Source organism: Anser anser, assembly GCF_964211835.1.
Source record: "Anser anser genome assembly, chromosome: 7".
In the NCBI taxonomy this organism is placed as follows: Eukaryota; Metazoa; Chordata; class Aves; order Anseriformes; family Anatidae; genus Anser; species Anser anser.
Window position 1 is genome coordinate 19606911 of NC_139727.1, and position 27983 is coordinate 19634893.

The 27983-nt window shown below is 44.2% G+C and overlaps 1 protein-coding gene across 2 annotated transcripts; it reads left to right on the top strand.

The window, feature by feature from the left end:
• On the top strand, positions 1–27956 carry A1CF (APOBEC1 complementation factor). Of its 2 annotated transcripts, none has more exons than XM_083844753.1 (12): positions 1–103; positions 5310–5453; positions 7959–8093; positions 8843–8973; positions 10503–10741; positions 13872–14036; positions 17138–17235; positions 18127–18397; positions 19646–19830; positions 22429–22565; positions 23220–23353; positions 25626–27956. In XM_083844753.1, exons 2-12 carry the CDS (start codon positions 5355–5357, stop codon positions 25775–25777), a joined length of 1746 nt encoding a protein of 581 aa, XP_083700879.1. In that variant the 5' UTR covers positions 1–103; positions 5310–5354; the 3' UTR covers positions 25778–27956. The 2 variants fall into 2 exon arrangements, with proteins under 2 accessions (XP_083700879.1, XP_083700878.1); XM_083844752.1 differs by having other exon boundaries at positions 2–103; positions 19622–19830.
• The last annotated feature ends 27 nt before the right edge of the window (positions 27957–27983 follow it).

Sequence of the window (27983 nt, forward strand, 5' to 3'; positions counted from 1 at the left end):
TGGAGTTTGATATGACGATTGGGGAATAACCGGAGTGACACGTCGCAAACTCCCCATAATCAAGGAGACCTCTTCCCGTGCGGTGATCTCCCAAATTGCTCAGGTACGCTGCCGCCCTCGGGCTTGTCCCACCGTGAGACCTGGGGTGTGGGGGTCTCAGATGGCCCCCCGTGAAGTGGTGCTTTTGGCCAGCTCTGCACAGCTGGCGTGGGGAAGGAGAGGCTCAGCCACGCACCTTCCCCTGCCGAGGACACACCATCAGGTGCATGCCCCAGGCGCTGCCCAAAAATGCTGGGGTGGAACTGGGGGGTTTCCCCAAGCACCCCATGGCTTGGCCCCGCAAGGCTTGCCTTGACATTTTGATAAGCAAGGTGAGCAGATAAGGGCATTCGGCATCATCCCCGCCTGGGCAGCGGCAGCAGGGAGTTTTTTTAAGCGCCTTCCCCGTGCCGATCACCCACGGCCGCCGAAAACTGAAGCCAGACAAGGTTGGGGGGAGGAGGGATTTTCCCTGCAATAATTCGGTCTTGATTTGTTAAAGTGCAACTTTCCAGAGCTAATCATTAGAGACCGCTTCACTTGGCCTAGCCAACTTCTTATTCTTACTTTTCTTTGCAAAAGGTCAGTCTCTGTTTCAAATGCAATCACTGCTCCTAAAAATCTAAAATTTCCCTAATCTGTTCCAAATAGTTTTCTGCCCAGTCCTTTAATGCTTCTCTTAAGCTATTTTCCCTCAGTGAAACAGGAGGCTTAGGCAGCAGTGAGTGCAAGATTGGCTTCAAAGCATCTGACACATCATGATGTTGCGAATAAAACAGGGTGGGGAAGGAGGCTGGGCTCAGCATCAGGTGTCTCTCATCCTTGGAAGGAATTTCTAGGGTGCACAGCATGCATTTGGTAATGCAGCTGTTTCCAAGAGAGCAGCCACTTTCTAAGAAAAGTGAAATATTAAAAGTAAAATATTTTCTCAAGGCTTACGTGCTGCAAATGTTGCATGTGGGCAGCACTTTTCCATACCTCCAAGGCACACTGTACCTAGGGAAGTTATACCATTTGCTTTTAAATACCTAAAAGTACCCATTTTCTGTGGGACAACCTGGAAAAAACCTCCTCTCTGGAAAGTTAAGGGATTACACCCTCATTGCTCAATTGGACTCTGTCCTGCAGTGTGTCTCACCCAGGCTAAGAGCTGGTGTGTCTCATAGCAGCTCAAGAAACTTAAAGGGCCTGATTTTAGGAAGAACACAAAGAATACTTCATGTTACATGTATATATATGGGAGCTGTAACTCTTCGCGTGGGGTGGCTGCATGGGGGCAGAACAGCCTTCACTGGATGCGCCTGCATGGCTCGGTACATTCAAACCAGAAGGCGCATCGATCCACACACAGGATAAACAGGGGTTTGTTATCTCATTCATGGAAACAGTAACCAGGTTTCTCCGAAGGGCTGCGAGCTGGCAGGCTCCAAGCACAAAAGCAGTTGGGAAGAGCAGGGTTCGACCTGGCCTCTGCTTTGGGGCAAGCCCTGGGACCAGCGGGCAGGCTGGTGAGGTCTGCGTGCTTCGGAAAATGGCAAGAAAATGGTGCACAGAAGTGGTCACAGGGAGGTGAAGCGGTGCTGCAACAAGCTTGTTTCTCATCAGTACGGGGTTTGCTATGCCAAAAGTGCCTTTCGTTGTCTTGGCGTTTTAGAGTTTTAAGAGAAACCTAAAATGAACGATAGCATTTGCTGCAGAGAGGGAAAAATCAAATGAAACAATGCTGATTTAAAATTATTGTCTTCCCTTCCTATTGACCTGGGCTTCTGGATTCTGTACCCATGATAACAAGGCAGTATTGTTAACAATTTGGCCAGAAATGAGCAAGAAATAGGAGATACACCTGGACAGTTTGTAGCTCTGGAGTTCCTAACTTCAATATAAACACCTGTTGAATAAAATGCAACACCTCCTGTCCCCTCCACCCTCCCCCCCGCCCCGTAATACTTTTTAACATAATAGCCATTATGAGCAGCAAGAAATCTCTGGGTCAACCCCCTGAAAATGACTGAATTCCATAACAATCATTTCCATTAACTATTTTTTTTTGCTGCTAAATAATGTTAAAAATACTGCCTTAATTTGCTGCAGGCATTCACAATTCCTGAGAGCAGCCATTGAAATGGGAGTTTTCCTCCTGTCAGGGCAGATTTGCTCATTGATTAATGGCTCTGGGAACAAAGAAAGAGAGAAAGTAATCATGTTTCCCTGGTCCCATGACAGCAGCTCTCCTCCTTTACACTTACTGGCGCTGACACCTGCAATAAGGGAAAGGGCTGAAATCCCACTGGTTTAGGAAATTAAATGTCACACCATGGCTTGGGGTCTGTGTGCTGGAAACGGGAATGGACTCTTGGGTGATGGAGGTGGGAAAGCACCCCCTGCAAAAAGGTTTTTACGTGTTCTCAGGAGGTGGGAGAGAAGTAGGGAGAGTGGAGGTGCTTGGAAAACTGGGGGCTGGAAAGGCTGCTTGACTGTGCTAGGGTGTTGGGAGTTGCTTTGTAGGGATTTCTTCCTCTTAACGAAAAGAGGTATCATTTCTGTCTCCATCCCAGCGAAATCCACCCGATGGAGGAAAGCTCTCTAACAAGAAGGCTGATACATTAGCTATGAATGAATTTGGAGCACTAATTAGTTGGAGGGCCCTCATTTCTAAGAGCAGCACTATCACAACAGGATGCAGGTGGTGTGCAAGTCCTGCAGGCACAGCGCTGTCCAGCCATGGTCCCGAACCTTAAATCAGGATTGCTTAACTTATCCTCTCTGCTGGAATAAGCAACTGTCTAGACATGCTGGTCTAAAAGAGGCTAAAATTTGCAGGATGCCTTATGAGAAGAGCTTGTCTGGCCTTATCAACTCAGGCAGAAGCCCAAGAGGGATATTGCTCCTGCTGTAAAAGCATCAGCCGGGAGATGTGCTATTCCTGTCCTTCCGCCCTCCCCATGGCTCGCTTTCTCTGCTCAGAAAGAAGCCACTGCCTGGATGGAAACGTTACTGGAAGCTATGCCTGGGTTTGGGATGTGTGTGTGGTACTCCTCCTCAGATGAGGGGCACGGAGATGCACAGCATCTAAGGCACCCCATGCAAATACGTTCGAAACAGCCAGCCAAGCCACCCAGCTCGTCAGGAGAGAGGGGGGGAAAAAATGCTCTTACACTGCCCGTCTATCTAGGTCGCCGCTGGGGATGGGAGTGGGAACCTCAGCTGCTATGGAAACCCGCCAGGCTTGGCTGGCTGCGGTCCAGCTGCTTCCCTTCCCGGCACGGAGCGGAGATGTGCAGGCAGCTCCCTGTGCGACGGCAGCCCCAGCAGCCTGCCGCCCTCAGTGTTACTGAGCAGGTTGCTGCAGCCCTTGCGCCTGCCTCTTCAGCACCGATGTGTCCCACAGAGAGGGACAAAGCCTTTTGCGTGGCCCTTGGAGTGGGGATGGGATGTAGCCTCTCGGCGCTGGTGTGGTTCACACCTTTGCATGGCCTCCTGTGGCTCTTACAAATGATGAAATCCCAACCAGTGAAGCTTGGTGCAAATTCGCACTGATCCCAGTACTGTGGTTTGATCACTCAAACCCTTGATGAAATCAGGACACAGTGAAATACAAGGGGCTAAATTAGCAATACGCCAGCACTTTCCTCTATAAGGCATATAGAGCATGCCTCTGCCTGTGCAAGGGAGGCTGCAGAGCCAATTTGGATTTTAACTGTTTGCTTTGAGTGACCACTGATCGGCTGATTGTGGAGCAAGTGCATACAATATGCCCTGTCAAACCTTTTTTTCCTTTCTTAAGCAGCCTGGAAACCTTGCCCTGTGCCATGCCAAACCCCAGCTCTGCAGGAGAAACCATGAGCATCAATGGGGCTTTGCTGCTGCCCTCGGCAGGGGCAAAGGCGTGATTGGGTCATGCATCGGGTACCCACCAACCTCCACACCTCCCCTGCAAAGCCTGGGCTCACTCCGTCCTTTCCAGGCATTAAAGAAATCCCTCTGATCTGAAGGATACACACACACACACACACACACACAAAGTGCTTAAATATAGACTTGATTCTATGAAAGATAAACCAAAACAATAATCAGGCTCCAGTTGCTGCGGAAAACACTCATTTTGCAATTAGAGATGGGAGAGAGCTATTGCATGGCTCAGTCCATCTCCCAGCCCCCGCACATCAGCAGCAGCTGAAACACAGGAGAGCCTGGGAACACAATAAAAAGACATCCTAAACATCCCACAAACCTGCACAACAAATAGCTCCAAAATCTGCTGTTACACAAATGTCTCTATTTCCAAGCCTGCAGAGCTCAGTGTGGCAGAGCCCAAGTGACACAAGGCTCAGACCCTGCAAAAACATGGGCTCACGCCCCATTTTTGGCACTGAGGATAATCCACCTATTTAAATTTAATGATCTGCTTAAGTCTTCCCTTCAGAAGACTTCACTGGCAATCTCCTGCTATGACAGCATCCATGATGACATTGTGAGTCCTCAAGCTCAGCGTCACATCTGCAGACCCATTTCTACACATGCCCATGCATTTGATATTTGTATAGGCTTGAAGCTCCACATTCAGTAAAAACTGGGCAGGCTGAAATTATAGGCAGGGTGTCCGTCTTAAAAATAGTCCTTTGCCAGCATGTGTGGCCCAATTCAGATTCAGATTTCAGCTTTATGGTGTTTTCAACCGAAAAAGTAAACTTAAAAAAATATTATAATCTTTAATTAGATATGACCTAAAGCTACAGCACAGAATCAAAACATCTGAACCCGAGGTTGTTGCAGCCCTGAACCTAGATACAGATCTGAAGTTCTCCCATGTTCCTGAGTTTTAAAAACAGGCCACATCTGGACCTATGTCTCACGCCTCTTACAGAGTGCTAGGCATGGCTCGTGCCAGATTCCCTTCCCAGTACCAACGGGATGTCACAGCACGAAGGACAAGTTGCCTCCTACTTTAAGGCAGATTAGGCACCTTGCATGCTATTCCCTCCTAACACACCTGCACATGTATGCTGCAATATCCCCTGTGTCTCGCTGGAGCACTGGACAAGATCTGATTGTGGGTTTGCTGTCATGCAACAGGGAAGAGGGGGATATTTTTGCTTTTTCCATGGTCTGTGGTTGGTTTTATTTATTTATTTATTTTATCTCAAAATGACTGATTTAGGAAGAATGAATGACTCATTTAGGAAGAATGATCCTGTTAGTTTTCTCAGGAGGGTGAACTTTCTCCTCCTAGCTGTATTAATTTATTTAATTTATCTTAAATTTGATTGCAGTGAGCACCCCTAATTAACCTGATTTTTTGCTGATAATCACTCACAATGGAATCAAATCACAAATCCGGGGATGGATTGACCGGCACACAGAAAGAAGCCGCCCTCCGTGCATTAATTCAGCGAACGGGATATAATTTGATCCAGGTAGGAACTCACGGTCACGTCCTTCTGCACACAGTGTCTGGTTTCATCTTGAAGCAGTGCTGCATCGGGGGCTTGTGCAGGGAATCTGCACGTGGCAAGCGCTCATTGCTTGTTCCTCCCTCTCTGCTTCTCTCCAGTTTACATCCTGCACAAAACTGCATGTAGTAGGGGCTGTCTTTTATGAGGTGGCACAGTATTCCCCCTGCCAATATAAGAAAGGTGAAATAAAACCTGAGCACAGCTATATTCCAGGAATGGTTGGGATAGCTGTCTGAAAGCCATGGCTGCAGTGCTGTTGTAGCAAAGATAACCCACTAAACAAGGTTTCAGAAGAGCTTAAGCCCAGATTTGTCCATAGAAAGTCCCATAAGTGACCACCAGATTTACCCTTTTTAAAGATCTTTGCGTGCAAAAAAAGTACAGGTGCCTTACCTGCCCAAAAGCCACAGGTTTGCTCTCAGTCTGGTCTCCAAGGCCAAAGGGCAGGGCAGATTAGTGCAGGTGGGGAACAGACAAGTCCTTCAAAAACATCTCAGGAAGTCTTCCCTAGATAGCATGACCAAAACAAATGAATTTTTCAAAGGTGCTGACTAGTAATACGGCTTACCTTGCATCCTGGAAGAAGTAACTGAAAACTGAATTTCAGGCAGGTGGTTGCCGTGAACTTTGGCTTGCTTTGCATAGCACTAGAGGGCACAACAGCCCAAAGCAAAAAGGGGACTCCTGGGAAAAAGCATTTTCCTACAGTCCTTAATGCTGCGTGTGCCCCAGGACCAGAACAACATTGGGTTTGTTGCACTTGAGGAGCCTTCCTGCTATATTTGACCCAGGAGAAGATAAATAGCTTCTTTGTGTGTTTTATTTGCTGTGACTTTCTTTATCCTGATCTTTAGTTTTTCATACTGTCACATCTGGCAATAGCTCTTTCCCAAACCACAGATTCCTGCCTCCCTGCCCACCCAGAATCTTCTCCTTATTCCTAACTTTTCCCTTTCCTTCAACCTTACCATTTTCTCTTACTATTATTATTTTTTTCCCTCATTATTTTCTTTTCCACATCTCTTTGGGCTTTTTTTTTTTCCCAACCTAACTGTCACTGGAGACAAACACCTTCTTCTTCAATAGCTGTCAGGCTCACATGTCTTCACAAAGGGGACGATGAAGCTCTCCTTCCCCCCAGAGACATTGCCAAGATGAGTTCATTGAGATGCAGCCTTCAAGCCATAAATGAAGCCACTGCAGACTGAGAGTAGACTTTGTTTTTTGCTGTGTCTCCTAGCACACTAGGAGACACTCCCACATATGTTGACAAAATGAGAAGAAAATCTGATTGTCTCTCACTTGGCTTAAAGTAGGATGGTAAAACTCTGCTGGCTCTTTGCTGACCATTATTGATGAAAGTAGCATTTCTGCAGGTCACCAAGGCCTTCTTCCAGCTGACATTCCAGTGAAGATCACAGATGACCACAGCAACACAATATACAATCATCGCTCTAACAAATGGCTCAAGAGATAGAAAATCCCATGCTAGAGATGTGCTCAGTTCAGCCAAACTGGGGGCAGAAAAGCAGCCTGAAGCATCATGATCTTCTCATTAGATCTTCTCATTAGATCTGCTGTGAAAGTGTATTCATAAATTCAAACAGCTCCATCATTATGCTGAAAACATTTTCAAAACAGGAATGAACATGGATAGTTCAGGGCTGGTTATAGGCTTAGGAAAACTGAAATTGCTTGTGCTATACTCTTATATTCCTACCAGGATCCCTGTTTACTGCAGGCTTAAGTCCTTCAGGCCTTCTTTGTAAATCAGCCATTGCCTAGAATAATCCCAGGGGGAGAAATGGCTACAGAAATGTCAGGAGGCAAAAACAGAAAAATGACCAGAGTCACAGCCCCTCCGGGCACAGGGCATCACTGCAGGACAAGGAGAGCTGGAGAGGGAGAGGGAGAGGGAGAGGGAGAGGGAGAGGGAGAGGGAGAGGGAGAGGGAGAGGGAGAGGGAGAGGGAGAGGGAGAGGGAGAGGGAGAGGGAGAGGGAGAGGGAGAGGGAGAGGGAGAGGGAGGGAGCAAAAGAGAGAAGGTGGAAGAAGGGAGGGGAAAGAAAGAAAGAGGGGTAGAGGGATGGGCGTCATCTTTCCCCTACGTTTTCCAAGGAGGCCTTTGACTGTCTGAATCTTGGACAGCTGAGCTGTGGAAATGGCCTCCCCTTCAACGTGCTGATGCATGTTCCTCAGCAAAACTCAACCAGGTGTAAACCAGAGCCTTCTGCAGTACATCACCAGCATACTAGCTCGGATGCTAAAGCCTTTCGGTACCAATATAGCAGTGGGGCAGCCGGCGCACACCGCCCTCTCTCCCTTGAGCCTGCAAAGAGGTGCTCTTTACAAGGAAGGAGGGTGTTTGCCTCTGGCACTGCACTAACAGGGTGTGCCCAAAGTGTCATTCCTCACAAAGGGACTGATTTTATCCACTACATCATCATTTTATTTTCCTCCGTGGCAGGAAAATGGGCAGAGGAAATATGGCGGCCCACCTCCGGGCTGGGATGGCCCTCCGCCAGAGAGGGGCTGCGAGATCTTCATTGGAAAACTGCCGCGGGACCTCTTTGAAGATGAACTTATACCACTGTGTGAAAAAGTAAGACTTTATGGCAGGTAGATAATTTGCAGAGATTACGGATGATTAGCTCTACATTTCCATGTTGAACTGGAGGTGATTTGGCCCAGACTGCCCTTGGTTTGGTGGCAGCCCCTCCAGCTCCTTCTGTGGTGTTTCCTCACCATGACCAGGGCTGATCTAACACTGGAGCTGGCCCTGCTTAGTGTAGGAGGTTGTACTGAAACATCCAGCTATGCCTCCCTCCCTAAATTAGACTTCAGTCATATAAAACACACTTTCCTCCACCTAGGAAATGGGCACAGCCACCCAATCACTCATGTACAAGCCTGAGCAAGTGATACCATTCAGACACCAACGACCATGCAATTCTATTGCTGCACCTCATCCCTCCTGTTTTTTAGTCATTTTTTTTTTCTAATTTCTCTACTGTGTGATGCGTTAGCCTCAAAACTGGAACATAAACCCCATAAGGGGGAGAGAACCACAACCCTGGGGCTGCTGAGGTCAGTGGCCAAACTCTTGCTCACCTTGCTGAAGAGCTAACTTTGTCCCCCTCCCTCGTCGCCTAAGCACTTGCTGCCTGTGTTTATGACTTCTTTCATGTGTCAGAAAGTTGTGTGAAAGCAGAACAGGCTCTGGATGATTCTCCTGTAGATGGAGATATCTGAAGAGTTCTGACATGATATAGCCAAGAAAGCACCCAGTCTTGTTTAAACACCTCACCTGGCAAACACTTCTTTACGAATGATTTTTCTTTCTATTTGCAGATTGGCAAAATCTATGAAATGAGAATGATGATGGACTTCAATGGCAACAACAGGGGCTACGCCTTTGTGACCTTCTCAAATAAACAGGAGGCAAAGAATGCAATAAAGCAACTCAATAATTATGAAATTAGGTGAGCATGGCATACACCTTCACATCAACTTTAAATCATATAATGTATTAATCTGGATTGTTGTGGACAGCATATTTTTCCCTACAGCCCAGAGGAAGCTTCTTTAGATACCTAAACTTTAGTAGGAAGTCATTTCTTGACTGCCTGTGCATTTGTTGCTTTATTCTGTAGTACAAAGTCAGTACATAGCACTCAGAGACAAACTCTTTTGCAGGAAATGTCTTCCTTAAAAAAAAAAAATAATAAAAATTAAAAATTCTACGAGAACATTGGAAAAAATATTTTGCTTTGGATCAAATCAACTGATGTCTAACCATTGTTGTTTTTTTCATGTTCCCTTCTGGGCTGTTTTTTGTTTATGTATTCCTATCCACTGTGTCTCACATGAGCTATACTGCAGATATGTTCTGGGAGACATGAGCAATTACAAAAATGGTGAAATAGGATGAAAACTAATTGGCAAAACAGTGACATTTCCTAATAAGTAAGAACAGAAAAATCCCTCATGTTTGTGACTAAAAATTGGGAACAAAACACCTAGAAATAAACAACATATGGGTCCATCAATATGGTTTGTTTTGATTTCAACCCCATTGAATTTTTTTTTCCAGTTCAAAGTGGGATGAATAGATGCAATTGCTTAGAAGCATTTTGAGATCAACCACTCTGGAAATTTTAGGGCTATCTTTTCTTTCTTTCTTTTTCTTTCTTTCTTCCTTTTTTTTTTCTTTTTTATTTTAAAGAAAAATATTGATTGTGAATTGCTTTACTAGCAACCTTAGGGATGAGCAGGTCACAAGGCACATGGGGAGGGTTTGGAAAGGTGACTTATATCAGAGGCTGGAGCATCTTAAAGATCAGACTTCAGCCACCTCCACCTCCTCTGCCTACTTGCCTTGTCCCAAAGATGCTTCTAAAGAAATTTATGACTTCTCCAGACCTGCAAGAGGTAGTTGGACCACAAAGTTGTGAGCAAAGTGAATATAAAGACATTTTTGCTTTGGGGGTCTGCACAGCAATTGGCATCAATAAACCCTGAAATGTTGTCTCCCCATAACAAGGGATTTTCTTTCCCCAAACCACAGCTGTGAGGCTCTCTGGTGATCAGGAAGCTGCAAGTCACTGGTGAACGCAATAAAACCTGGCTTATGCTGATGACAATGCAAGAATCACAGTGGTGTCCCAGTTGCTCAGCACAGTTGCCTGGTGGCAACTGTTTTTGGAAGTTCTCTCAAAAGAGAGAATCCCAAGAGTCAAAAGCAAAATTTGGCTTTGGTTTCTTCTGATCTCAAGTAACTTGTTTCAAAAGTGCTGCTTTACTTTGATGTCAAATTTAGCAGAGTATTAGCCTTTGGATCTAGCCTCTTGTGTTGAGTGAGACCACTTGAACATCCCAAGCAACACGTGCCGCAGAAGGAGGAGACCTTGCATTTGGCCTTGTGTTTTGGGACAAGAAGGGGGATTTTTTGCCCCTTTCTCTGAGAAGTGATCTTGGGTCCTGACAAACCAACAATATCATTTTTCTGCAGGAATGGGCGTCTCCTGGGAGTCTGTGCCAGTGTGGACAACTGCCGCCTGTTCGTAGGGGGGATCCCCAAAACAAAGAAGCGAGAGGAAATTTTAGCAGAGATGAAGAAAGTCACAGATGGAGTCGTGGATGTCATTGTTTACCCAAGTGCAGCTGATAAAACCAAAAACCGGGGTTTTGCTTTTGTGGAATATGAAAGCCACCGGGCAGCAGCCATGGCCAGGCGAAAATTGCTCCCAGGTTAGTACAGATGGTGAAGGTGGTAGGGGCAGCTTCAATTTAGCAGGTGCCTGTGTATGTGTAGCAGCATAGAAGTCTCCAGAGGAAACATATACCTAAGGGAAGGAACACTGCTGGGTTTTCTCATCTTGGCTGCCAATGATTCACTTCAAGCAAAGAGGGACCCCATTATGCCCATTGGGCTGCCAGACATGCCCTGACTCTGGGGTGTGGGGTGGGTGATTCACTGAAAAGCCTGATTTACCACCATTCTCATTAGCCAGGTGCGTCATTTAAGAGCTTGAAGTTATTAAAATATAGCTAGATGGATCTACCTGTTGTATCCGTTCAGCTCTGTTGTAGGATATATATTATCCCATGGTTATCTTGAGTTATATGTAAAATACGGCCTCATCTACGACCTCCTGGGGAGCATCACTTCGGGAAACTAAGACCATATTCAGACTTGACATTGTACTGAGGATGTTCCTGAAAATGTTTATTTTCCACATGGGAAGAAAACCTCAGATGAGGAATTGCTTTAGAATTTAAACAATATAGAGAATAAGTCTATGTAATTTAGTGCTGGGGGACATCATGAAGCAAAAAGAAGTTTGATAGGTGGTAAGCAAAAGAGACACAATGTTAATTGCCTTTGCAGTGATTTCACTGTTTTTCTCATGCTTTCGTATGCTCAGCAGAAGCTCCTGCACTGCTTTGTCAAAGCCAGCTCACTTGCTGATGAAAGAATCCAATAAACCTTCTGTTCAGACACTTGATCCTCACACATCATGCCCACCAATTTTCTTTCTTTCTTTCTACATGATAGCCCATGAAAAATCTTGTCATTTTGAAACCTTTTCTCTTATTGTCAGAAATGAGTATGATTGCAAGAATTAATATGTATCTGAGTATGCCTGCTATTGTGGGGTGTCTCACACAGACTATTTTTCTTTTTACTCTGTATTTTCTACATCAGCTTAGCATCTCCCTAATTATAGGAGCACTTTCTGCTAGTCTGTTCTTCAGCATAACTTTCTCATGGTTTCTATATTGAGAAGGATGGAAGGAGCAGGCACAGGCACCGCCACCGATGGCAGCCTTGAGGGAGCAAAGCACTTGAAATCCTGAGCAAAGACAGTGAGACAGATGGGAATGAGAACATAGTCCTGAACAGCCTTGTGCAATGTGCTAGTGATTTCCAATTTAGGGACATCTTGGTAAACAGGTTGGGAATTTCAAAGACCTGAGCAGGAGAGAGAGTCTTCTGATGTTCCAAACATACGGGAGGAACTTGAAAAAGGTTTCAAACCAGGACTGAATGTGTCTCCAGCTGATGCATTGGATGAACGTGAAATTGAATATCATTATCAAGTTGCTTCCTTGACTCTGAACCTCACTGCTCTTCAAGGAAGCTCTGTAGAAGAGGCAGAAAAGCTCAAAATGAAGATGCTTTTTATGAAAGCTTTGTCTTGTCTCCTGGTCAAATAGGCAGGTGGAGGAAGACTGGGTTTTAGCAAGCTGGTAGAGCAGGAACCAAGCTTAGCTCCTTGCTATGAATCAGCCAGGTTGTTATTTCCACTATTGAAATGAACATGGCAACTTAGAAAAGAGAGCATGGCCTTTCATTTTAGATGGCTGCCATTAGCTGTCGTCTATTTCTGGTCGTCAGACTGGTCAGGGCTGGAAGCTGAACATCAACCACAGTCCCAGCTCCACAATTCCCTGCTCATTCACAGGACAGAGAAATATACCCATTATCCTAGCAGGGAGCAGCCCCTTTACATTTTTATTTTATTTTTTTTCAGCTTTTAACTTCTGTTACAGAAAAACAGGTCTCCAAATTCTACCCCTTCCCTCTAATTTTCCTCTATTTTGGAGCTCCCATCCTGTCTTAGATGGATTATCCAAGTGGACATGCAAGATGGGATGCCTCCAAAAGTGTTTTGCGGGAGTCTCATTTTCCTTCTACCAACATAGGTATCCCAGGGCCTCTTCCAGGTTTTAGCATACACCTAGGCCTTGGAGAATCACAAAGATCATATCATAAAGATCAGAGAAGAAATAAGAACAGCACAGACAGGACTAGTTTGAGGGAAGCTTGCAGAAGAGACAGACATTTTATTTCATTATTTTGGAGGAAATATCCAGCACTAACCATGCTGTTAAGCCAGAAAATGGTCCCTACTGTGCATCCAAAGCACTATCTACTAGGCTGATTAAAATTGCCAGAGAAAAAATGGGCGACAGACCGAGCACATGGAAATTAGAGCTCTGGATATTGGTGAGTGGCCAGATTTCAGCCACTCTTGAAGAGAAGGGGAAAGGATTTCTTCCTGAAAGATGTGCTGAAAGGACTGGGAAGAAATGCTTATCACAGCGATTCACGCAGATTGGAGGCAAGGCTGTGGCCGTCAGTTTTCATTACACGTTAGATATCATGAACTGGCTAATCAATTACTTAATGGATTAAATAACTCAATGCAAATGATTACAGAGCTCAGCATGATCACATGGCAAAAACATTGCTTTTAACTACCTCTTTATTTGCTGTTTTTATTCTTTGCCTCTCAGCAGCTTGATCCACTCTATACAGAACCCATATGCTTCTCCACACCCTGTTTTATGCCTCATTACTTTTTGTTTCCTTTCTTTCTACTGTTTCTGTTGCAACTTCACCTTGTGTGGACCACGCAACTTCAAATACTTGCACATGGAGACATCCTGATTTTTACCATTTCACTTCATCCTCTGGGACTTCTGGATCCCTTTCCAATTTCCTAGGGAATTAAATATTTGCAGCCAACAGGGATCTTTATAAGAGATGTATACCCATTACAATATTTCCCTTCAGAGAGCATTCCAGGGAATGCAGATGTTAGTGAATTGTGCCACAAATTCGCTTTTTAAATTCTGGATGCTACATTTCTGCAGGCATCTAAGATGCTAGTGGGAGCCTGCTGAAAGTGTGACCATCTGCTTTTGGAAATGAGTTAACTAAAAGGCAGTGCTTCGAGCACAAAAGGCTTATTTTGGCCCTCTTTGTATAATTGGCCTATTCTATTTTTCATACTACATATGAAATAAACTCTGAGCAGAAGTGAGAGGAACCTAAGCCTCTCTGACAATGATGATGCCAATCCCTTTAAAGGAAGGATCCAGTTGTGGGGACACCCTATTGCTGTTGACTGGGCAGAACCAGAAGTGGAGGTGGATGAAGACACCATGTCATCGGTAAAAATCCTCTATGTGAGGAACCTCATGCTCTCGACCACCGAAGAGACTATAGAAAAGGAGTTCAACAGCATCAAACAAGGTAGGAACCCACTGACACAGTCCTTAAGTAAGTGCTGCTACTGCAAATGGAAGTATTTCTTCATTCATAAAATGCCAAAGGAAGACAACAAAAGTAGCAGTTTTTCCATGGTAAAATGTTCATGTGTAATGCCGCAAAATTGTCATTAGGCTGAAGGCTCCCACCCAACATGCATAACATGTCATTCCGCTAAGGGCTGATTAATTTACAGCTAACAACAATACTAACCTTTTTAAGGTGATTGGCAACTGGAAGAGATCCAAAATACTGCATGAGGATGTCTGTATCATAAAAACAACTTTGAGTCATTTGAACCTTCTTGAAAAAGAGAGTTGTTAAAACAGATGGGTGATTTCAGCTTTCTTCATCTACAGAAAGGGATGATGACAGAAATAGGATGGTTTAATACAACTGCTTTTTATCTAATCTACCTAAATTCTGAATTCTTTCTTTTTCATACCAAAAATGATCTTCCATAAATTTATGAATAACCAGTGCTTATCATTTTATGAAGGATATGATGGTATTCTTTCATGGCATATATTACGTGCTCTTAGGGTGAGATTTTCAAAAAATGAATATGTTTGTTGGGAATAAAAATCCTGCTGGCTTTCAAATGAGATTTTACTTCTGAGTTGCTCCGGTTTTAGAAAATTCCACCCAAAAACAAGAGTAAAAATAACCCATTTGTGCTGCTCTCCAAGCCACATAGTCCATTAGGCATTAGTAACTTATGCTTGGCAATGTGAAATTGCCATTCATCTCGTTCCTATTAACTTCCTTCTATTAATTTTTAAAAATACACTACAGAGCTTCATTTTTCCTTCACTAACTTTTCATTTCTGCTCCATCCTTTTTTTTTTTTTTAAATAGGCTGCAATGCAAAGATCTTTATGAGATTTCTTTACAAGTCTTTTCTGTCCTTCTAATGTTACCAGCTAATACTTTAAGTAACCATCAAGCTGTTAGAAATCCCATTTTAACCCCAAGCTAAATATGTATCATCCCACTCTCTTAACTGTTTCCTCCTTTATTTATTCAGTTTTGTTCCTGATCACTGAACTGCTCACACTCCCCAGAAACACATTTATATCCATTTGACACTTCAGTAACAGTCATCTGCTTTGCTCCTAAGGAAAGTTTTCTAGTACAACAGAAGACTTGAATCTTCTTTAGTTCGTCTTTTCAACACTTTCCCATTTTGCTTCTCATGCTGGAAATTGCTTTTGTTTGTTTTTTGTTTGTTGGTTGGTTTTTGTTTTAAGGAGAGCTTTAATTATTGTGGATGAAACCAAGAATGCCTTTTTTAAAGCTGCACCATACTTTCAAAAAAACATGCCTAGAAGAAGCAAAACCTGAGTTTTGAGGAGAATAAATGCAGTTTAAGCCATAATGAGATTACAATCAAACAAATCAGCAAGGAGCTGAAATGATTCACCTCCCACTTTGGTTATCTGCTACGTTTGTTGGGTCATATTTCAATATCACTTGCCTGAAGTGTACATTTGATCCGGGGAATTTAGAAGCTGTTTTGACAATAACAAGACATCCAATAAAAACCTACCCAAATGAGAGGAGTTACGAGGCAGAGGTCCCCATTACAGAGCAATTACCACATCACCACAAGCTCCACAGACACTGCCAGGAATGCTACTTATGCATCCCAAGTTGTAACACAGCACAAGTATCACCCCTTTTAAATCTGTGCCAAATTCAGTGCCGGATGGCTTCTATAGAAATATGCATCACTTCCAACAACAAGAAGCTCTGCCCTCCCTCCCTAGATATCTTGGCAAATATCCTGAGCCCTGGCAAAGTTTCCATTTGGTTAAATGGGCTCCAGACAACGCAGCTGAAGCGGGGTGATGCTTGGAAGAGAGCGGCAAGGAGGGGCAGGTCTGTACCTTCCCGCAGCAAGGCGCTCTACCCTGGCAGCAGGAAGGCCACGCTCTCCAAAGGTGCTAACAGGGATGATATTCCCCCTGCGGTGTCACATAGCCGCTTGTCCCACTGGGGTGGGAGCACGCCGCCTAGTCCCACAAATAGGAAAGAGCAAGGTTTTGGCTTGAGTGAGGATCAATAACACAGAGCAATCTCCAGGAGGCAGAAGGGGGATTTTCAAAACACAGAGAGTTCATTAAAGCCTCGACTTGTAAACAAGACATCAGCATATGATGACCATCATTTTGGGCTTAGAAAATCACCCTCCAATCCCTGAAGGACACAAAGAGCCACTTACCATTTCAGTGTCAGTCTGAAGACATGCAGGCTGCTTGGGTTATAGGCTGGAACAGGCTTCATTTATAGCCCACTGGAACTCCTAATGCCACCCCCTAAACTCCAAAGAAATATTTTTTCTTCTGCAGTTATTTAAGTAAGTGCTTTTTTTTGCGGCAATAGGATATTTCCCTGTACACCTGTTCAGCTTTAAAAGGAAAGAAACCAGCAGAAAAGTCATCCTGCATCCATTAGCCACATTTCCAAAGGATACTTTTAGGGGTGTTATAGTCTCACTGGCTAGGCTGGTTGACAACACATTTCCCAACTGACAGGACTGGCAAAGATGAACTAGAGGAGAAAAGGTAGATACCTAAAGCTTGAGCCTGCAGGGAGCAGGTGCCAGTGTGGTTATTTCAGAGCCAGAATATTTGGGTGCTGCAAAGTTCCCAGCAGCAGAGCATCTGACGAGGGAAAGGGAAGGCTGTAGAGGACAGACACAGAGGAGAAGAGCACTGAGTGTGAGAACACCAAGTGTCCTGCTCAGCCATCCAGCTCCTGGAGATCCATCACAGAAGTGAAACACAAAGCCAAAGACAACCTCAGACAAAGCATTTTGGAGAGGAGAAAAACACTCCAGTTTAATGGGAACCATACAGGTGCTTGCCTTCAAATATTTCTAGTTTTGCTTGAAATAACAGACATTGTCTTTAGTTTCTCATGGTATATACATCCTAAGAGGTAAGAAGACACCATTGACTCTCTCTCTTACCCTTGGCCAGTTTTTGCTCTTGAAGGGCTCACAACCCAACACAATTGCTCATTCTGATACATATTTTCCAACTAATACCTATTTCCAACTAATATTCCAATGTTTTCCACAGGTGCAGTAGAAAGAGTAAAGAAAATTAGAGACTATGCCTTTGTGCACTTTAATAAAAGAGAAGATGCAGTTGAAGCTATGAAAGCCTTGAATGGGAAGGTAAAGCTGCTCTGAATGTTGATTTGTGGGACTTACATGCAGTATATTACATGCAGCTGAAACAAAGCTGCCAGGCTTATTAGCTACAAAGACACCCTGAAGGTGCTAGCCCTTTTTTCAGTTCTCAGGCTGCTTTTATACTCCTGAATTCGTTTTTCAGCAACCCTGATGTTCACAAACTGTTCTTTTTGGCTTCTTTCCCTTTGCATTCATAAGAAATGTTTGCCCAGATCAGACTGTAGTTCACCACTCTGAAAAAAGATGGAGCAATACTGAAAGGAGGACTAGAAAATGAGGGGTTACGGGTTCCCTTGGCTTGCACTCACATACGTGTTTCATGTCTGCCAACAAAAACACCGGAAGGGAAGCATGTGAATAGTAAACAGGGACAAACAAGGTCAACCCAGAACATCTGCTCCAAATTCTGAAGCAGATTTGCAAGGAGGTTACTGTATTTAGTACTTCTTGCACTGCAATGTAATTCACAGTGCTGTAATGCAAGAGCTTTTCCCAAAGAGGTGTTAACCCCGTTCCTATTTTTAGTGCTGTTGCTGTTCTCCATAGGAGTACCTATGATCGGGCTGACTTAGATGCTGCTTTGCAGGGAAGTGAGGCCTTTTCAAGGGCTTCACAACTCTGCTAATTCAGTTAATTAGCCTCTGCAGGCTGGTGTCAGGTCTGGATGCTCTCTACACTTTGAACCTTCACCCAGCCAGTGCCTTCTTCCACCCGTGGGAGGGAGATTTTGGCTGATTTGGGTGGTTTTCTCCGTTTTCCCGTTCTGTTAGTAAACCACGCGGGGAAGCTGCCTTCTTAGACAGGATAATCCCCATGCATCCCAGAGACTGCCTCACGCTTGTGCTTCTCCCGCACTCTTCCTGCGGTGCGAAGGTGCTGGATGGGTCCCCCATCGAGGTGACGTTAGCCAAGCCCGTCGACAAGGACAGCTACGTCAGATACACCCGAGGCACAGGTGGAAGAGGCACGATGCTGCAGGGAGAGTACACCTATGCCTTTGGACACATGTACGACCCCGCCACCGCCTACCTGGGTGCCCCAGTTTTCTACGCACCCCATGCCTACGCGGCCATCCCCAACCTCCACTTCCCGGCTGCCAAGGCGCTCAGCAACAGGAGCATCATCCGGCCCCCGTCCATTCGAGGTAACTCCAGTCATGCCAATACTCTGCTCTAACAAAATGACTCCTCCCATGCTTGGGTGGCTGCATCCTCATGCTGAGGGTGCTGGCGTTGCCCAGGCTGCTGGACCCCTTTCAGAAAGGGACAGAAAACAGTTTTTAGGCTCTGTCCTTCCCAAAGACACAGTGATATTCCAGCAGGCTAAGCAGGGTACTAAAAAATAACCATTTTCCTGGAGCAAGCTTTAGACAGCTTCCAGATCGCCCTCCTTCCAGGGTAAATAAACCATGAATCCTCCTGGTTTTGCCCCAGCAGGAAAAACCAAATAAAACAATTTTATTTCCCTCCCTCCCAAGCCAACTCTCATACAGCCACCAGCACATCTCTGTGCTGTTTTTCCCCTTTCCTTTGAAACCCACAAGGAAAGTTTTACCAGTCCTGATGTTTTCTGACCCAAAGGCACAGCATTTCCCAGGGAGGTCACATTGTGCTGAAGCTGAGTGGGGAACCAGAACTGAAACCAAGAAAGCCATTAATTTTGTGCTTTGGGAAATGGGCTCGTCTTTTTTTTTTTTTTTTTTTTTAATAATAATCTAATAATAAGAAACCTATGAAAATAGAGAGTATTTCTGATGGTTGCTGAGGTTCTGCCTTTGATCCCAGCTTTCTGCAACTGGTACTGAATCAAATCCCCGCATTCAGGTACCTCCCCGATTAAGTATCATTGCAGACAGCATTTGGTACCTGCAGAAGTAGGTTAGGGGACTACCAGAAAAATAAATACGTGCCCATTGGGCACCTTGGACAAAAATGAAAATGTAATAGGGGCTGAAAATTTGACTTTGGTTCATATAAGGGAGGGGTTGTATAAACACTGAGTTCCTCATGAAACTGTTATTATGCTGGTGGGTGGCAAGTGACATCAGCTGTCCCTTCTCCAACTTCTGACTACAAATCTGGTTAGAAAGGTGTTACAAAATCAAAACTGGCTTGTCTATGAGCTCAATGGAAAGTTACACCTCACCTGCCAGCACGGAGCAGAGGAGATGGAAACTGGGTCAGACAAAAGCAGGGGTACCCCCAGAACTTCACACCTCCAAGTGTGCAAGCCCAGCAACAGGCAATGGCGGGCTCCTGCCTACCTCCTTCCCAAACTCAGTCAGAGGGGCTAACTTTTCCATTTCAGGGACAATCAGGGTAATTTTTCCGGTGATTTGATTCAGTTTAATGCCTTCTTACATTCCTAGAAATTTACATGAATGTACCTGTAGGGGCTGCGGGAGTTAGAGGACTGGGAGGTCGCGGCTACCTGGCGTACACGGGCCTGGGGCGCGGATACCAGCTCAAAGGAGAAAAGAGGGGAGAGGATAAACTCTACGACCTCTTGCCAGGAATGGAGCTCACACCGATGAACCATGTCACACTAAAGCCCCAAGGGATCAAACTTGCCCCTCAGGTAGGTGTGTGCGAAGTATGGTCAATGTGTTGGCCAGGGTTTGCCTTTGCTCAAAATGCTTTCAGAAAAACAGCCCTTGCTTGAATTTAAACTGGTGATTGATAGCTACATCCATTCATAACTCTTGGAATACATTTAAACAAGAAAACATTGCTAGTTGTGTCCTGCAGAGCCATCCGCCTTGCTGTAGTACAGCACTCACTCTCCTTCAAGGGAGAATTTTCATAAACTTCCATGGGTGGAAGATGAAATCCAGCTATGACTACCCCTCCATAAAAGCACTGTGGAGTAAAGAAATTCTCACCCAAAACAGGCATGATGAGATGCATCACTTGGGACTTCACCAAGGAACTATTTCACATAAATAGAAAAACAGCAACTTTGCCAGGAAAAAAAAAAAGAATCATCTGTTTTGCAAAAGGGCCATGACATTGCACGGAGCTTTGCTGCCTCAATGTGATTGCTCCAGTGCAGTACAAAGAAGTAAAACAACGTGGAGCACATTATCTGGGTGCATCCGCGTGTGGCAGCTTGTGCTGTCTCCCCTGATGCTGACATGCCATGGTCCCGGCAGGAGATCAGGGTTTGGGTGATGCTGAGAACTGAAATCCTGAACCACAGATGTACATCCTAAACGGAATGGGAAAAGAGGTGTTGATGGACTGCACAGCCCAGCCAAATGCAACAGTTCTGGTTGCACAAGGAGGCTTGGACATGGTTGTGCATGCAGGACTGGGATTCAGACAGCTAGCTGGGGACAGAGCAGAACAAATTCCTCGAGTTTCAGAGATCACTCTCCTACAGCAACTCCTTTTCCCCTTGAATCACAGAAAGTAATGTTAGAAGTTAATTTCACTCTGATTTCGGAAACACATCTCTGTCTAGTAAAAAAATTGCCACAGCATTCCATTTGCTAAATGTCTCCCAAAACACCCTTTTCTCCCCAGAAACCTGGAGTGCTTTTTCTTCCCCTGCAAAGTTTCTCTGTCTCCATGTTACCAGCACACAAGAGGGGTGAAATGGTCCAGGCTGCCTTAGGGCAGGTGCAGTTCAGGGTTTTTGCTCTCCCAACGTCTTCACGATGAACCCCCATGGCAAGGTCAATGGGTGGCAGACAATGCAGCAATAATTTTTGGAGCATATCTTCCCTTCAGCTGAGTTCCCTAATTCCCTCACTGCCACTGTCTCATAATAATGCTTCTTACACAGCCATGGCTTGCTTTAGGACAGCCTTGTTAATACCTGTGCCAGCTCGGTCAGCCTCTCCTGCCCACCGCACACTGCAACAGCACCTGTGAAGGACGGACCCCTCCTAACTTCCTTCCTGCTGCCTAGCTGGGGTGCTTGGTGTTCACGAATAGATGTTGCTCATTGAGTATTTAAATGGTGATGTTACATCTCAAAAGCACCATCCTTACATAGCCTTTGGGACAGCAGGGGACAGCTGTCACCACAGTCAAGAAATCTGATGAACTAGGGTGTGCGCACTATAGAGTAGTAAACTTTAGTAAACTTTAGAGCTGTAGTTACCAAATGAAAGGCAGCAGTGAAATAAAATAATTTTAAATAAGGTGGACCGCAGAAAGCCTCAGGCTGTGGGTACCCAGGGGTCTTGACTCCAACCCGGTTCACAGCAAGACCAACGTCACAGCTACAGCAGGTCACTTGGGGACATTCCAAACAGAACGTTTTTGTCTTGTGTTCAACTTCAGGATGCCAAATTGCCTTACTGTGTCACTGAAATGCAAATCGTTACGGCACTGAAAAATACCTGGGGAGACCACAACCGCTGCTCAATAGGAAAAACCCCAAGCCCCAACAATTTCTAAGTAGAGCATCAAACCTGATGGAGTTACTTAGAAAAAAATAAATGGTCCAAGCACCGCTGGTGGGGATGCACAGGAGCACCACACTATATCAAACCCATCTGGGACATCAGATAGCCCCTGGGTTTAAAAAAGAAAGAAAAAGAAAAAGCAAGAGCATTTCCAGACAGTGATTCCCAATTACTGTGGAATAAGCTGTTCTAAAGCCAAGGGCAATGTGGTCCAGCATTTCTTTTTCAAACTTGCAGCAGAAATTGCCTGTTGAAGCCTGAATAATTAATTGGGCAGAGAAACAGCCTCTTTCCCTTCCTTCCTTTCTTTTTTTTTTTTTAAGACTGGACTTTTTATGTACTGTATCCCACCAAGGGAGGGAGGCACCAGAGCTGTGAAGATGAATAGAACCATAATGCTTTAAGGGGGTTAAAAAGATGTGCACAGATAGAGTTTCTGTGGAGAATTCAGAGAAGGCCATGCCGATAACGGAATGAAACAGCTAATCAGCAAAACAAAGACATCCCATTTAATGAGGTGATAATTAGCTTCAGGAATTAAATGCATTTTTAAGGTATATAACATTTAGATGAATCTTATATTTCAAGGTGAGCTTTACTACCCTGTCTGCCATTTATTTTCTCACTAAGACTTGAGGAAGCTGCCACTACGCTTCTGAAAACCCTTCGGAGGGGAGGAAGCTGAGCAATGCAGGGGCTGGAGCTGGGGAAGAAGGCTACATGCAACAATTAACCCGAGCAAATCCCTTCTTACCTCCTAGATCTTAGAAGAAATCTGCCAGAAAAACAACTGGGGACAGCCTGTCTACCAGCTCCACTCTGCAATTGGCCAAGACCAAAGACAGCTCTTCCTATACAAAATCACCATCCCCGCCCTCGCCAGCCAGAACCCCACCATGTACGTAACTATTCAAGTTTCTCTGGGCTTTAGGATTTTTTTTTAAGTGGATTTTGTCTAGCATCTCTCTTCAAAATACAAAACAGGTCTGTATTTACAGGTTTTTGAGACATTAGAGAGAAAATCATCCATAAATCAAAAAAAAAAAAAAAAAGACCAACAGAGATGTCTGCTGTGCTTGGTGCTCTGTGTTCAGTGGTGTAAAAACTGCAGAAAGCCAGAAATAAGTAGGCAAAGGGGTGCTTTTTAGTAAGAAAATAAAACATACAATAGTTCATGTAGGAAAAAGAAAAGCAGCTTGTAGGAACATGCTGCTAATTAGGCTCCAGATATGATCCTAAACACTTCTGATCTGAAATATTTTTGTGGTGTATTTTAATGAGAAAGACTGAAGCAGGCTTTCTTTTGGACTGAAAATGGACGACATGCTCTGAAAACATGTAGTGACCGAAATGTGACCCAGGGATGATGATCTCCGCAAAGAAACCAGACTGCTAAAAGTATTAGTTTTAATGCATCAGCACAGTAAAATGATGTTTCTATTTGATGTATGGGATCATGCCAACTGTGGCTGGATTAGAAGGTTTTGCAGTAAAGGCCTAGAGAGAAAAAAAAAAAAAAAAAACGCAAGCTAATATGTTGCTGTGTTCACAGACATCCCTTCACACCTCCCAAGCTCAGCGCCTTTATTGATGAAGCCAAAACCTACGCAGCAGAATACACCCTGCAGACACTGGGGGTTCCCACCGAGGGAACAGAGGTGCCTCCTGCTGCGCCAGCTTTTCCAGGTATGTGAAGGTCTGTACAGCAAAGGCCTCCTGCAGTATTATTTTTCCTATGTGCTTCCTCGTGTGTGTCCAGAACTAACCTGTTTGTGGTCACTGAGGGCAGACCTGACTGTGCTCCAGTTCATGGATGCCTCCCTTCAACTGGGAGCCCCCAGTAGGACCCAGGACCCAGATGTGGTCTCCCCAGAGCCAGAGCTGGGATGAGTCCCCTTCCTGCTGTGCCCTGGCCAGTGCCACACAGGTTGGGTTCGGTCCTCCGTACCGCAAGGATCCCTCCTCTTGAGCCAACCCCTTGGATTTCATCTGCCAAAGGAATAATATGAACATGACAGCCAGGATCCGATCCCAGCTCTCTCCCACCCCTGCTGGAAGACTAATGTTTCCAGTTTGGGAGTTCATTCCCAACAGCTCTTGTAACTACCAAAAGAGCTTGGGAAATCATGGAAAACTTAAGCCAGGAGCTGGAATCCAGCTTGCAGGCATTACATTTACTGTGCTCCCCAGCATGATGGTGATTCTGATGTAGTGGGAACAACTTATGCCAAACTGCACATGAGGAATGCATTAGTCAGTACTACTGAATTGTTTGGAGTGTCTCAAGGATGGATTTAAAAATAAAAATAAAAATCTATCCGGCTTCCTGCCACAGGAGTCCGCAAAAGCCACAGAAAAATCAATTTGTCTGGGTTTGTGCAAGCTTCCGCGGCGTGGAAACCAAATGGGCTCTTTATTGAATCCAGTCCCCACTTACTGCTTAATTATAATCTCTCCTTTTTCTTTCATCCACCCTTATTTATTTATCTTGGAAACGCAACAAATAGACATACATTAAAATTGCTGCCAGCAGCACACACCGGTGCTCGGTCCACACTCACTGAAGTCCAGCACAGCCCAGGCCATGCCCAGGTAGCAGCTCATTTCTCTTATGATGATGCAGAACATGGTTTAAATGACAAATTTCTCAATTCCTAATCGAAACGTTGCACCTCGCTTTGCTGACGCAAGAAAGACACTTTGAGCGACCACGACATTCATGTGCCCGTGAATTTCTCATGTTTTCCCCCAAGCTAACACCTTCCATGAGGAAACGTACTCTTAGTGATGCCCAATATCATAGAATCATAGAATCACAGAATCATTAAGGTGGAAAAAGACTTCCAAGATTATCTGGTCCAACCATCCCCCTACCACCAGTGTCACCCGCTAAACCATGTGCCTAAGCACATCCAGCCTTTCCTTGAACACCCCCAGGGACAGTGACTCCACCACCTCCCTGGGCAATCCGTTCCAATGCCTGACCGCTCTTTCTGAGGAGACATTTCTCCTAACTTCCAACCTGAAATATCTCCAGGCCCTGCCCCAATGGGACTCAGATCTGACTGACCTTGAGCCAATCCCACTGCCAGCTGGTTGGTTGGAGAGTTTGGATCCTGGGAGATGTAGTTTGGAAGCAGAGACAGGTTCAGCAGAGCCGATGGGCATCTTGGCTACTCTTCCCACATTTGGGTTTCGTCTTAATTCTTGATCCTTTCATAACAACAATATACTGTGGTCTGTTTGACAAGCTGCTACACTCTCCTTTCAGATTAACCAGCCCCAAATGATGTTTGTTTTCCCAGTGATTCATTTTAAATCAGCAAAGCTAACATTTTCCCATGGAAAATTTTGAAGTGTTGAAACCACATATCCCATTAGAATCTGATGGGAAAAAAATCCAGTTTGCTAAATATTTTCTCCCAATATTGCATAGAGGGAATTCCCCTCCTCTCTAACATGGCTGTCCTGAGTTGCATGCATTTTGACCATAAAGGATGTCACAGCCATGTTTTCTCCCAGCTGTGCAAATGTCTTCTCTATGAAACAAAACATGCCCAAATTTTCTCTGCATTATTTCATTTTCTTGCCCTCCTTTGTCATGTGTGGGAGTCCATGTAAAGAGCACTGTTACCAGCCTCTCATCTCAGAGATATTTGAAGCTTAAGGAAAAATATTCAACAAAGAGGGTATTTTTTCAGGCAATGTGTTTAACGAATAATAGGTGAGAAAATGCTTTAATTTTCCAGCTGCAGTTGTCAAATTTGTTACCTTTAACGAGGAGGAAAAACATGCCAGGAGTGATTTATTTAATCTAATCAGATTGTTCCAATCTTCCCATTGACAAATGACATGATTGCCATTGACAATGAAGTCTTCCCATCAAAAAATGTCAGGCAATGGTAGCTTTTGAATGTCTTTCCTTTAATCTCCATCTCTTCTCTCTTTTCCCTTGCAGGATACACCATTGCTAATGCTGCCGCAACAGTCACTGCCACTCACCTCAAACAAGCAGTGACAATGGGACAAGATTTGGCGACGTACGCCACGTATGAAGCCTACCCCGCCTTCGCAGTAGCTGCACGCAGTGATGGTTATGGAGCATTCTAATTCTGTCTTTATTAAATAGTTTCCTTAAATCAAGCACAGGTAGAAAAATTCTCAGTCTGGTAATTCTTACACCCTCATGATTTTAAAATAATCTGTTGCCTAAAGTTAGATTTTAGTTGGAGTTTCATTCTTTTAGTTCTTTAGTTTCATATCAGGACATTAGGGAGAAAGGAGAAATGAAAAAAATAAATGGCTCAAAATCAGATTTTCACACTAGAAAGCAAAATCTCAGCCTCAAAAATAAGTGGTTCTAAGGTGTGCGTATGTGTATTTATATATATTTACATATAGATATGTTTACATATATACACACATACACACACCATTGTGTTTGTGTTTACAAGCAACAACCCATGCTGAAAACAGCAGGAGCTCTCTTCCATTCACCCCAAATTTTTAGCCAGGCAGACCCCAGAATTTTCCAGACAAGCAGAGAACAGCCAAGGAAAAAAGCCATTGATCAAAAATGTGTCTGCCCAGCCTACTAAGCTAGTCTACATGCGTTTTAGTGCTAATTGTATTTTAAAGCAGGAGGTGAGTATTCAGTAAAGTTTTGCCTCTCACTTTGCTACTTCTCAGCCATACCTACAAGTCACAAAACCACAATGTCTTTTTTAACACCTCCCATCCAATAGCATACTCAGTACAATAGTCCAAAACCTTTTGGACTATTAAGGCTGATCAGAAAAGCCTTATATATTCAGGCCAATTCTTTTCTTAATTAGACCACAAGATCTCAGTTATTACCTAGTAACAACGGACACCTCTACAGGAACACAATGATATACAAGTAAACTTTTCAGCAGGATGGAAAGAGCCCTGCCTGGCTAATAACGCTGCTTTACACAGCAAGTGAGGGTGCTGGCTGCTATGAGTCTTGCAAAAGTTAATTTATCAGTAGAGAGTTCACTGGGGTAATTCATGTACATCAGTAGTACATGGTACACGTGCCTCTCGTTTTGGAGAGCACCAGCTGCTGGGGGCCAGTGTGTGCATGTGCTCTGGGGATGCTGAGAGTGCCCCCTGGTTTACAGCAGGAGGGAAGTATCCCTTTATTTTAACCATCAGACTGAGGAAGGAGTAACGATGCTCTAGAGATACAGGAGAAAACTGGTCTTATATAACTACAGAGCATGCTTTAGTCCTATAGACTACACACGCTAAGATGACTTGAATCAGCTCAGCCTAGGTCACAAAACCGCATTTTGGTGGTTAACCAGGAGAATTTACAACCTGTAACAAGCTTCTTCCTTGAACTAAGGGGAGCGACCTCCCCACCAGGATGCAGAACTCATCCAGGCTGGGTTGGTGATGGCCATCAATTCCAACATATATGGCCCCAACTTTGTCATCTGGTCTAGATGATGTAATGTGACACCACGCGAGCCGTTCTGCTGTTTCAAGTGGAACTTTTTCCTGCATCCCTATAGCTGTACCAACCACGATGGTCTGTGACAAGGTGTTGACAAGCAGGAGCCAAGTGTTTTGGATTCTCATACTTCGGCTGACTTGATTTTGCTTAGGAATGGAACAAAAACATATAAGCTGTATAGTTTGTCGTACTATTAGACTATTTCTATTTATAAAGTAGTTCATTAGAGTGATCCAAAAGGTATTATGGTCCTCTGTGATTGCTGTTCAGCACACTCTGATTTGCAGAAAATGACAACCTTATTCACAGAGGTCAAAATAACCAAGAGTGTTATTGGTATTGTGGCTTTATTTTCTTTTCTATGTGTTTTGTGTTTGAGAAAACTGCCAATGAATAATATGTCTCTCTAAGAAAACATTACTACCGTTGGCAGAAGACATTTCTCACTTTCCATGTTCAGTAACTTTAGTCTTCTTTTTCAGCTATTTATATAAAGTTCAGAAAGATGTCAAAGAAAAGGGCAAGAAACAGTATTAAAAAGCATGTGCATGAAGCACTTATTTTTGTACACTTAGTACAATATTTGTATAGAGTTTTAACACTATAAAGTGTAGCAAAAATCACACCATCCGTTTACTGGAGGACAATCATGTATGTTTAAAGAGAATAAAGTGAAAATGGCATCTAAATCATCCATTACAAGGAAGTTATAACCTGATTTAAATTCTGTGAAGCGAGTCTGTAATTCTAGAATAATCAAAGGGCATTAACTGGACTTTGAAATATCATTAAAACTTTTTAAACCAACCTGAATGCCTCAGTCCTTTCTACCCT

Bases quoted from the DNA above. Each gene is read 5' to 3' on its own strand.
- A1CF (XM_083844752.1), top strand. From the start codon at position 5,355: ATGGAATCAAATCACAAATCCGGGGATGGATTGACCGGCACACAGAAA. The intron at 8,094-8,842 runs GTAAGACTTTAT...TTCTATTTGCAG, and splicing joins TTATACCACTGTGTGAAAAA to ATTGGCAAAATCTATGAAAT. The intron at 14,037-17,137 runs GTAGGAACCCAC...TGTTTTCCACAG, and splicing joins GTTCAACAGCATCAAACAAG to GTGCAGTAGAAAGAGTAAAG.